The 11,647-nt window shown below is 56.4% G+C and overlaps 3 protein-coding genes across 3 annotated transcripts; all 3 read left to right on the forward strand.

The window, feature by feature from the left end:
• Positions 1-1,588: 1,588 nt before the first annotated feature.
• LY79DRAFT_518544 (transketolase) lies at positions 1,589-3,925 on the forward strand (the record flags this gene model as incomplete). Its single annotated transcript, XM_060555042.1, has 3 exons — positions 1,589-2,893; positions 2,970-3,131; positions 3,191-3,925. 3 exons carry the CDS (start codon positions 1,589-1,591, stop codon positions 3,923-3,925), a joined length of 2,202 nt encoding a protein of 733 aa, XP_060412518.1.
• A 1,166-nt stretch (positions 3,926-5,091) lies between these two features.
• On the forward strand, positions 5,092-8,132 carry LY79DRAFT_264939 (fungal-specific transcription factor domain-containing protein). The gene is made up of 2 exons (XM_060551971.1): positions 5,092-7,808; positions 7,898-8,132. The coding sequence occupies exons 1-2, from the start codon at positions 5,546-5,548 to the stop codon at positions 7,996-7,998; spliced, it is 2,364 nt and encodes a 787-aa protein (XP_060412519.1). The 5' UTR covers positions 5,092-5,545; the 3' UTR covers positions 7,999-8,132.
• Positions 8,133-9,629: 1,497 nt separating this feature from the next.
• Positions 9,630-11,562, forward strand: LY79DRAFT_264943 (general substrate transporter). The gene is made up of 3 exons (XM_060551972.1): positions 9,630-10,146; positions 10,224-10,711; positions 10,783-11,562. Exons 1-3 carry the CDS (start codon positions 9,750-9,752, stop codon positions 11,449-11,451), a joined length of 1,554 nt encoding a protein of 517 aa, XP_060412520.1. The 5' UTR covers positions 9,630-9,749; the 3' UTR covers positions 11,452-11,562.
• Positions 11,563-11,647: the final 85 nt, after the last annotated feature.

Below are 11,647 nucleotides of genomic sequence, written 5' to 3' on the forward strand. Positions count from 1 at the left end.
AATAATAAGAGAGAATAATAAAGGTTTTATTAAACTATATAACCTTCTTCTAATCCTTAAGAGTTTAGTAGTAATATACTAGACACTAAGAAAGTTTATTTTATTATATTTAGCTAAATAATCCTAGTTTATATATAAGTTTAGTCTTCTTAAACCTATATTAATAAAGGATCTAGTAAATACTTAAGGCTAATATATTTATATTATACTTTTTTATAGCTTACTAGCTATATTAGTATATAATTTTTTTTTACTATAATAATTATAGTAAACCTTTTATATAATAAAGCTAGTAATAGATAGTATTACCTTCTTAGGCTAGCTAGCTTAAGGGGTATCTTTAATATATTTAGGAAAAAGAGAAAAGGTAGAAGCAGAGGGGTCAAAGCTATACTTTTTTATGTATACAAGAATCTTATTAACTATGACTTTAGGTATATTAAGAGCCTCTGCAACCTTGTTAGTAGATTTACCTTTAGTGTAGCTTTAAAGGGCAAAAATAGATGCCCATAAGTAGGGGTTAACGTAGGCTATAACAGCAGTAGTTATAATAGATAGTTATAATAGTTGTTATTGTTATTGTTGTTATTATTAGTAGATAGATAGTTGTAGGCAGGGGCCCTAGGGAAGAAGAAATAATTCTATTGCTCTGATTAGTTGGATATATATAAAGTGGGTCTAGGTGAGGGGGTGGGCCTTGGCATTATGGATCATTACTTTTGACACGCTCCTCCGTACTTAGTTTAGGTACCTTGCGGACAACTACCCACCTAGCAGTACCTGTCTACTTTGCGGGGAAGAAAGCCGAGACGGTGAATGGATAACTAAGTGCGACGACCCCCACAGAGGCAGGCGCTTCGGGTCTCCCTCCTCTCCCCAGACCATCGAGCACGGACCAAGGGTACCAGGCAAAGCGGAACATGCTGAGTCATCATTAGTCCACCGTTTCAACCCACTCGCATGTGTCCGTTCGTTCCCAACACCCGTACGTACGAAGGTATCTTATTCTGTTCTGCCAGTTCAACAATTACTAGTTGTTGCCCTGAGGCACGAGTGTTTAGTGAGGGGGGGAATGGATCTGGAGTCTATCTAACTATACAGACTAGGTGGGTATGCAAGATGAGGTGTGGAATGCATCCCGTCCTTTCCATTTCTTTCCCGACTAAACTTTGTTCCCAAGCAAGTCCTATCCGCATACCCCAAACAGGAAAACCTAAGCGCTCTTTCCTGATACTGCAATGAACGCTTCCCACTGCTCTGCTGGCTGGCCATCCTGTTTGACATCCCAACACGGCCATCTTAAGCACTCACTCGGAGGGGTGCCAAGTCGGCTGTCGGTTGCCCTTATATCAATCCGAATGGACTGCAACGACTGACCTTTGTTGTTGTGCTGTCCGCGGTCTCTTATTGCTGCGCTTTCAACAGCGAGTCGATCCCAGCTTTGTTCACTCGACGCGACGGGCCATTTGTGCTTGTGCGACGAATGAGTCTAGAGCTACCCCTCCATCACTCGTCGAGACCCGAAAATCACCTCCACCGTCTAAGTCTCGGCCAACTACTCGCAGATAGACCGAAAAAAAACACCACAATGGCGCCCAGCGCAGTTCCTTCTGAGCCCGCTCCCCAGGACGTCGTCGCCTCCAAGCCCCTCAACGCCGGCAGCAACACCAGCCCGTTCCAGCTCACAGAAGCCGGAAAGAAGGAGGTCGACTTTGTTCTTCGCACATTCCGCTGTCTCATCGCCGACCTATGCGAGCAGTACAAGGGCGGCCACCCTGGCGGCGCCATGGGCATGGCTGCCATCGGAACCTCCCTCTGGAAATACGTCATGAGATACTCCCCCAACAACCCAAATTACTTCAACAGAGACCGCTTCGTTCTCTCCAACGGCCACACGTGCCTGTTCCAGTACACCTTCCTGCACTTGACCGGCTACAAAAATATGACGCTGGACCAGCTCAAGTCCTATCACTCGAGACGCACCGACTCCCTCTGCCCCGGTCACCCCGAGATCGAGCACGAGGGCATCGAGGTGACGACCGGTCCCCTGGGTCAGGGCATCGCCAACGCCGTCGGTCTCGCCGCCGCTACCAAGCACCTGGCCGCCACCTACAACCGCCCCGACTTCCCCGTCGTCGACAACATGACGTGGTGCATGATTGGTGATGCCTGCCTGCAAGAGGGCGTGGCCATGGAGGCCATCCAGCTTGCTGGCCATTGGAGGCTCAACAACCTGGTTGTCATGTACGACAACAACCAGGTCACCTGTGACGGCAGCGTCGACCTCTGCAATACCGAGGACGTCAACGCCAAGATGCGCGCTTGCGGCTGGGGCGTCATCGACATTGAGGACGGCAACTGGGACGTCGAGGCCATCGTCCGCGCCATGGACCTGGCCCGCGGTAGCAGGGACAAGCCGACCTTTATCAACATCCACACCGTCATCGGCATCGGCAGCGCCGTCGCCGGCGATGCCAAGGCACACGGAGCCGCCTTCGGTGCCGCCGACGTCGCCAACATCAAGAGGAACTTTGGCATGGACCCCGAACAGCACTTCGTAATCGGCGACCGTGTCTACGGTTACTTTCGCGAGGCCGTGTCGCGCGGCGACAAGATCGAAGCCGAGTGGAACGAGCTGGTCGAGGCCTACTCGCGGGACCACTCCGAGCTGGCTGCCGAGTTCAAGAAACGCGTTGCCGGGGATTGGGTTGACGACTGGCGCAAGTTCATCCCGGCCAAGGAGGAGTTCCCCACCACGCCGACGCCCTCGCGCAGATCGGCGGGTTTGGTCTGCAACCCCATCGCCGCCGGCCTGAACAACCTGATGGTCGGCACTGCGGACCTATCGCCCTCTGTCAACATGATGTGGAAAGGAAAGGTTGACTTCCAAAACGTGAGTTGAGATATGCTGGCGTCTTGGGCTTACCGGCGCATTGCGCGTGAGAGCGTTTGCTGATGGACGCCCCTAGCCTGATCTGAAAACGACGTGCGGCATCAACGGCGACTACGCCGGCCGCTACATCCACTACGGCGTCCGCGAGCACGCCATGGCGTCCATCACCAACGGTCTGGCTGCCTTCAATAAAGGGACCATCCTGCCGGTGACGTCCAGTTTCTTCATGTTCTACATCGTAAATGACCCTACCTTCCGGGACCCCCGGCCATTCGAGAGCCTGCTAACAAAGAGCAGTACGCCGCCCCCGGCGTGCGCATGGGTGCCCTTCAACGCCTGCAGCAGATTCACATTGCGACGCACGACTCGATCGGCACTGGTGAAGACGGCCCCACCCATCAGCCCATCGCGCTGCCTGCCCTCTACCGGGCGATGCCGAATCTGCTCTACGTCCGGCCGTGCGACAGCGAGGAGACGGCTGGCGCGTTTGTGCTGGCCATGGAGGCCAAGGACACGCCGACAATCATCTCGCTCTCCCGCCAAAGCCTCGAGCAGTACCCGCAGAACACGTCGCGCGAGGGCGTGCTGCGGGGCGCCTACGTATTCCGGGAGGCGGCGGACGCGGACGTCACGCTCATTGGGGTGGGAGCTGAGATGGTGTTCGCCGTCAAGACGGCCCAGGTGCTCGCCGACAAGCATGGCATGAAAGCGCGCATCGTCAGCTTCCCCTGCCAACGGGTGTTCGAGCGGCAGCCGGTGGAGTACAAGAGGGAGGTGCTGCGATACCGGTCGCAGGCGCCCCGCGTGGTGATCGAGGCCTACGCCGTCAACGGGTGGGAGCGGTACGCGGACGCGGGCTTCTCGATGAGCACGTTCGGCCACTCGCTACCGGGCCCAGACGCGTACAGATACTTTGGTTTCGACGAGGCCGTCATCGCGCCAGCGGTCGCCCGCCTCGTGGAGGAGGTCAGGGCCAAGGGCGTGGACAGCCTCCGGGGCGAGTTCCGCGACCTCAACCCAGTCCGGCATTGATCCGCGAATCATCTCGTATCCTGGTGGTCGTTTGTATATCTGCTGACCGGAGCAAATGTCGAATTATGGGAGAGCGCGGGGGGTGGAAGACAACGTTTTGGCAACCAGGGGTCGGTAGGAAAGGGTGCGGCGGCGTTTGGGAAGGTATTTTGGGATTTGGCAGGCAAATGGTGTCTGCGTAGACACGGATCACCCTGGGATCTTCATCATGGCCGACTTGTCTGATGGCAGTCTGGCTAGGAGACTCGGTCAGTGTGCACATGCATGCCAGGACGTGTGAGTACATATAGCCCGGCCAATGGCGTGGTCTCCAGCAAGTGGAAAATGTATGTACGATGTACGTAGTATGCATCGGCTGGTAGGCCCCGAATCATTGAGACGAGCTTCTACTGTATTATTTAGTAAGTGTCCGGTGATGCTTGTGCTCAGAAGCACTAGACCTTGTGCAACATGAAAAGGCGACGGATGATGCGGAAAAACGGCATTGAGAAAAGCATCAGGGTTGCTTTGGACGGACGGATGTGTAGTGTCCGAGTAGGCATGTACATGCCCAACTGGGTTGCTACGCTGTAGGTTAGGTAGGTAGGTAGGTACAGTGAAATGTAAGAATCCTGGGCTCACCTATTGAAGATGGCACATTGTGTGGTGAGCCCGGACTTCTCACATGTCACTGTAGGGGAGGGTAGGTAGGCACTTATTGCTAAGCGATGCGAGAGCTCCCACGAGGGCGGGGGGGTTGCGGAGTCCTCCCAGGTCCCGAGACGAGAGTTTAAGACCAGCCAACCCCGTGCAATCTGTGTAGAGTTTGTCACAGGCGGCGCCCCAGGCCTAGGCTTCCACTGAAGTTCTACGGTAACTCTACCTACCACCTGCCTAGGTAATACGTACAGTGTGTCCTTTCTGTCCACAACCGCTTACCCGCTTGCACCTTCCCCCGTCTCCCCACGCCATCCGTCCTCTTCCTCCCTCTACAGCCAGAGCCTTCAAGTCACCACCTATGTAGTATGCAATAGAGACGCAAATCCAATCGCAACGGCAGCAAGAGAGAGGCATAGCTGTTGCCCGGCTTCCCAGGGATACCGTTGTTGGGCAGCAACATCGTCGGTGACTAGGGTAATTCCTAGCAAAAAGGGGGGTGAGAGATAGACGGATCTAGATTGAACTCTGTTTTGATATCACGTCTTGGCCCTATCTACGTGTAGTCTATCCAGAGTCATATCAGAGTCAGATCAGAGTCTGCCCTTACTCGAGTCTATGGTCCCTTACCACTGCTGAGTCTTCTGGCTGCTTGAGGGTCGTCGAGCTTACCCCATAACAGCATTCGGCCACTCATTTCCTCCTACACATCCCATCGTTTCTGCGCTGCCCCCAGCTTTCCGAGGAGACGCATGTCGAAGCGCCTGTTGCTCCACGTGCACTTGACAGAAGCGTTTTTGCCTTTTTTTTCTTCTTTTCTTTTTTTTTTTTCTGTCCCTTTTTTTTCTCCTTCCCACTTTGCGACGGGGGGCCTTGCTAAGCCTACCCTAGCCACCCACCCACCCTCGTATTGCCAGTGGGCGTTGTCCCCGTCTGACTTGCGCTTGCGGACGCGCACCCCGTGCCGATGACCGCGACCCCATTATGGCCGCCGAAGAGGAACAGCCTTTGCCACCTCCCGGCGACGGCGACGACGGCGACGACGGTGATGGCGACGATGGCCGACGACCGGGCGATTCCGAACAGCCCCCGCCGGCCAAGAAGAAGAGGACCCGGACCCGGACGGGCTGTCTCAACTGCCGCCGCAAAAAGCGCAAGTGCGACGAGGGTCGTCCTGCCTGTGGCGGGTGCTCGAGGCGGAAGGAGAGGTGCGAATGGGGTATCAAGGTCACCTTCCGCGCCGAGAACGCCCAAACAATACGGCAAGACCACCCGTCAATGAAGAAGGCCCGACGCCCGCCTCTGCGCCGCCAATTTGAGATTCTCGACATCACTGACGAGGTCATCCGCGACTACCACCTCCCTCCCGGCTTCCACGACTACGATTCTGACCGAGAAATGGAACTTGACCTGTCACCCCCCAGAGCCGAAGCCGAGGCTGCCTCTGGCCCCCAGCATGAAAAGGACGAAGCCGGCTACTTCGACAGCCCCCTGTCCTACTCGACCTCCATCGCCGGCTCCAGTACCGCCAGACGGACCTTGTCTTCGTCTGGCCCAAGTTCTGCACCCGCCGAAAGTGTGCAGACGTCGGCCTTTGCTGCTCTCTTGAGCCCTGAGGCCCGTCGAGAAGATGAGTCTGCCAACAAGGTGCATCCGTCGACTACTGATCGTATTGACTTCCGCGCCTCGCCAACCTCCGCTTCGCAGCTCATCACCGATAGCGCCGTGGCGAACCTCATTTACCTTAGCCAAGGCGGCCGCTGCCAGGTGCCCCATCAGCATCCTACATCCACAGTCCACTCCATGCCACCCACGGCTTTGTCTATGGACCATTTGATGGACCCGCCGTTTGATTTCATGGACCAGATCTTCACCCCCGAAGGCTCCTACGAAGACGGCATCTTCCTTCCGGGCTCAGCATACCACGAGTTGCACTCGACGCTGAGAAACCATCTAATCCAAGAAGTCCGGTCCAATGGCCCAACGAGGCACGCCTCGCCCGCTTCTGCTCACACCCCAAGGCGGAGATCAGGCTCGGGCTTCATTGATGCCAGCTCGGGGCCGTCCTCGTCAGGAGAAGCAGCCGAAGCCGTCGACGACCTATCTTCAGACCACGAACCCCCTTGCCTGCCACTGGAGGAGGAGTGCGCATTGTGGAAGAACTGGGTGGACGAGATCTCTCCTTGGTTGGACAAGTTTGACAACCAACGCCACTTTCAACATTCTCTGCCTACGATGGCTCGGTCCCACAACCACCTGCGATATTCCATGCTGGCCCTGTCGGCCCGCCAGCTCGAGCTGAAGGATAAAAACCGCCCAACAGACCAGAGTTTAGCGCTCTACCAGGAGGCTATACACCTGCTCTTACCACAACTGCCGACCCGGACGACGGCCGTGGCCGCATCTTGCGTTGTGCTCTGCGTGCTGGAAATGGCCAGCTGCTCGCCAAAGGCGTGGCGAAGACATTTGGACGGATGCGCCAGCCTGATGGAGGCCATTGGCATAAACGGCTTCGTCGGTGGCGTGGAACAGGCTCTGTTTTGGTGCTTCATCCGAATGGACGTGTGCGGCGGTCTCATATCGTCCGTCAAGACCTTGATACCTGTCAATCATTGGGCGTCACGTGTCGACCTTGAAGCAGACGTTGCCTTGTTCCTCGCCAATCCAGGCCACGATATGTGGGCGAATTATGCAGTCTATCTTTGTGGCCAAGTTCTTGACCTCTTGGCTCCACTCGCCAAGGCAAATCCGGGTGGGCTCTTCTTTGACGGCCCGAGGAACGACATGAGGCATCGGGTCAGATGGATGAAGCTTTGGAAATATGTTGAAGACTGGCACAGCCGCCGGCCGCCCGAGATGCAGCACATCATGTCCATACCCTCATCCGACACGGTGCCGTTCCCCAAGATCCTCTACAGCAACCCTGCCGCCATATCAGGGAACCAGCTATACCACACGGCATCTCTTCTCATGCTGCAAAATAGACCAGCCTCGCTGCGACTGTCGCCGAAGCCTCGTTCGGCGCTTTGGCACGCCAGACAGATATGCGGGATATCAATGACCAACCACCATCACGGGGCCTGGACCAACAGCATCCAGCCCCTCTGGATTGCGGGACGCTGCATGAGCCACCCCGCAGAGCACCGAGCCATACTAGAGCTGCTAGAAAAGATCGAGAGGGAAAGCGGATGGGGCACTAAGTGGAGGGCAGATGACCTGAAGGACTTCTGGGGTGACTTGGGAGACGGTTAGTATCCCGGTGACTAGACAAAGTTTCCAACTCTTCATGCTTAAAAGACGGACATGAGTCCTCCTGACACTGAGACGCTTGAGCAGTTCCAGCCGCCGGGGAAGGCGTTGGCGCAAAGCGACCTCGACGTCATGCGTCAATATTCCGCATTGGGTCCAATATCGAAGCAATGCCGACGGATTCATGATGATACCACCACGGATTGTGACACTCCCCCACCTGGAGCGTGCGATTCGACAGCGGACCCGCCGCCATAACTCGGTAGCCGTCTCTCCACACTTTGCGGCATGGACTCTGGGACCGACCCCACAAGCATGGAGTTGACGAGTAGTTGCTGACGGACGCCAGTCGGAAACCCACAAGGTGCGGCTGTCCATGCGGGATTGCGGAGAGATGACCAGGTGCTGGCCGGGGTAAGAAGAGGAGGATGACCTCATTTCCCCGTCTCCTGCTATTTAGCGTTCTTCGACGGGGCTCATGACGGGAATAAGCGCCCGTTTTGACATGGCGCCGTCCAACCCGTTAGGGACAGGCGATTCCTGGAACAAGACGTGATGTAAAGGCAACTCGAGCCGCAATTTGTGAACCGCCCCTGTCTGCCCGAGGCGACTGCTTTTCGTTATCGATCCAACGCGTCCGGCACTCATCGGCGCGCCAAACCAAGTTGCGGGCATTTGCCGGTTTAAAGACGCCTTCGTCTCTGTTGGGAAATATATGCATAGGCGGGAATTTTGGGGCCAAAGCCCTCTCGCATCGATGGTCGAGGTCGGCATGGGCGGCACATCATAAACAGCGGCAGATTGAGCCGCAAGTCTGGTTCGTGCGGTTCAAACGGTGGGTATGTTTGCTACAGGGAGGGGGGCGCTCTCCGATGGCCCTCTTCGAAACCCGAGCAACGGGAAGCCGTCAAGGATGGGTAAAAACATGCGATATTGGTCGGTTGTGAGCTCACCCGACTCTTGAGGGTGAGCCCGGTGCGCCAAGGACTGACTGATCGAGCGGGAGTGTAAGTGCCGATCGTCGAGGGCGCTTTCAACTTCCTCGTTATTCCGAAAAAGGGCAGCTCCACGCACCGTACAACGCAATGGCCACAAATCGGCGATTTTCGTCCCAATCCTTGTTCATCTGGCTTCTCGGCACTGGCCCCGGATCCGCAGTCAGACCTCGGCTTCTTCCAAGAGTTTTGCAAAGCTTGCTTGTTCTAGGAGACATCAAAAAGAGGGAGGAAGGGGACGACTAGTGTGTCTAGACGGCGCCAAAACAGGCGATGCAACTTTAACCGTAGTCGGAACGCAAGACGAGGCTCTACCTTGGGCTTGAGAAAAATCTTTCCCGCCGCCCCATCCCAGTCCCGACGAGTCAGTTGGTTGAGGACCAATCGCGTGTCAAGGCGCGTCCAACTGCCCACAGCAACCACGTAGAGACTCACCGCGGGCCGTTAATTACCCTGTTGTATTGAGGTATCTGATCTACCTAGGTAGTCTCATCAGTTCTCCGCGCTGGGGTCCCCGCACTCTATTCGATTTCCTGTGGGGGGGGCTTGCATGGGTGAGGGGATGCGATGCTTGACACGCGCTCCCTCTTTCTTCAAGGGCTTGACAGCAATCAAATGACGTTGCTTTGCACCTATCCAACTCATTTTCCCTTGCCGGGGAGACTAAAGAAAGTGTGCATCCCTGGCGGCTACAGTCTGCCATTCCTCAAATCCTTCCTCAACACCAACGCTGCACGGCATGCCCTGGCGTTCTGTACATATAGAACCGCATCCCCATCTATCGTGAACCGAGGTGTTCTCCTCTTCGTCTCCCTGACTCGGCCACACCGGCTCCTCGACTCTCGTCACCCGCGATCAAGCCCGTCGCGAGAAAGGCACTCTTCCATCCCTGGAGCGTGCGCCATCGACGGCTCTAGACTCTCTTTTGTTGGCTCTTCTTCATCATGACCATCCTTGTCGGGCGGCCGCTCAACTGGGCCATCACGGCCACGGCGGGCTCCGGCTTCCTCCTTTTCGGATACGACCAGGGAGTCATGTCCGGCCTCCTCACCGGCTACGCCTTCACACGGACCTTCCCCGAGATCGACACGACTAACGGCGGCGGCGGCAGCTCCTCGCTGCAGGGAACCGTTGTCGCCATCTACGAGATCGGTTGCTTCTTCGGTGCCATCTTTTGTCTGCTGGTCGGCGAGAAGCTCGGCCGTCGCAAGTGCATCATGATCGGCTGCTTCGTGCTCAGCATCGGTGCGGCGCTGCAGGCCGCGGCGTTCGGCATCCCGCAGCTGATTGTGGGCCGTATAGTCGCCGGTCTCGGCAACGGCATGAACACCAGCACCATTCGTGAGTTGATCTCTACCGCCCGGGCGATAGATGGACGACGCAGTGACTATAGGAAACGCTGACCTTGGAGATAAAAGCCGTGTGGCACTCGGAGCTGATGAAGGCGGACAGCCGAGGACGTGGCCTGGCCATCGAGCTCGCCATCAACATCTTTGGCGTCATGACCGCCTACTGGGTCGACTACGGCATGAGCTTCGTCGCCAACGACGCCCAGTTCCGTTTCCCCCTGGCCCTGCAGATCCTATTCGCCGTCGTGACCTTCTTCGGCGTCTTGGTCCTCCCCGAGTCGCCCAGATGGCTCATCGCGCACGACCGTCACGATGAGGCCCGCCACATCCTCTGGGCCGTCGAAAAGGACGCCAGGTCCATCACCGAGACCGAGCCCAAGCTGGAGCGTAACCTGGTCGAGATCCAGGTCGCGATCCGCGAAGAGCGCGAAGCCGCCAACGCCGGCAGCTTCCGAATGATGTTCAAGAACGGCGATCAAAAGTTCTTTTACCGCACCATGCTCGGGATCGGGGGGCAATTTATGCAGCAATTGTCCGGAATCAACCTCATCACTTATGCAAGTAGTCTCCTTGAACCATCCCTATATGCCACCCAACCCCAAACGCTACATAGCTAATACTTCACCAGTACGCTCCCGTCATCTTCCAGGAGTCTGTCGGCATGACGCACAGCCTCTCCCTACTGCTCGCGGGGTTCAACGGCATTGCGTACTTCTTCTCCTCCCTGATCCCGATCTGGATCATCGACCGCCTCGGCCGCAGGAAGCTCATGCTCTTCGCGGCGGCGGGCCAGTGCGCCTGCATGGCCGTCCTCGCGGGCACCGTCTCCAACGGCAGCGTGCCCGCCGGCATCGTCGCCATTGTCATGCTCTTCCTGTTCAACTTCTTCTTCGCCGTCGGCCTGCTCGCCATCCCCTGGCTGTTGCCGGCCGAGTACGCCCCCCTCGCCATCCGCACCCGCGCCGCGGCGCTGGCGACGGCGTCCAACTGGATCTTCACCTTCCTCGTCGTCGAGATCACCCCCGTCAGCATCAAGAACATCGGCTGGCGGACGTACGTCTACTTTTGCGTCTTCAACGCCCTCTTCATCCCGCTCATCTACTTCTTCTACCCGGAGACGCGGAACCTCAGCCTCGAGCAGATCGACAGGCTGTTCACTGGCGGCAAGGTCCAGCTGTATTGGAAGGCGAGCATGGGCACCCCCGGCGAGGGGAACGACATCGTCAACGAGAAGACTTTCGAGTCGGGCTCGGGAGAGGTTCACCGTGTGGAGAACAAGGACGAGGCCGCTGCTTAGTTAGGGTGGATGATACCAAAGGGTAGGTGTGTACGGGCTGGTGGGGCATCCTCTTTGGGTTTTCAGAATGGTCAGGTTGCAGTAGGAGTTGGTTCATGATATCTAACGGTCTGCGTAGTGTAACGTAGTAAAAGCAGGACTTTTTCTTTTTCGAGCGTACACCTCGGCGGCGTAGCAATAATCATACATTTTGCCG

This window comes from Colletotrichum navitas (genome assembly GCF_030913465.1).
Source record: "Colletotrichum navitas strain CBS 125086 chromosome Unknown LY79scaffold_43, whole genome shotgun sequence".
NCBI lineage: Eukaryota > Fungi > Ascomycota > Sordariomycetes > Glomerellales > Glomerellaceae > Colletotrichum > Colletotrichum navitas.

Coding starts and splice junctions, on each gene's coding strand:
- LY79DRAFT_264943 (XM_060551972.1), top strand. CDS start 9,750: ATGACCATCCTTGTCGGGCGGCCGCTCAACTGGGCCATCACGGCCACG. Junction 10,147..10,223: donor CATGAACACCAGCACCATTC/GTGAGTTGATCT, acceptor TGGAGATAAAAG/CCGTGTGGCACTCGGAGCTG. Junction 10,712..10,782: donor GAATCAACCTCATCACTTAT/GCAAGTAGTCTC, acceptor ATACTTCACCAG/TACGCTCCCGTCATCTTCCA.
- LY79DRAFT_264939 (XM_060551971.1), top strand. CDS start 5,546: ATGGCCGCCGAAGAGGAACAGCCTTTGCCACCTCCCGGCGACGGCGAC. Junction 7,809..7,897: donor CTGGGGTGACTTGGGAGACG/GTTAGTATCCCG, acceptor ACGCTTGAGCAG/TTCCAGCCGCCGGGGAAGGC.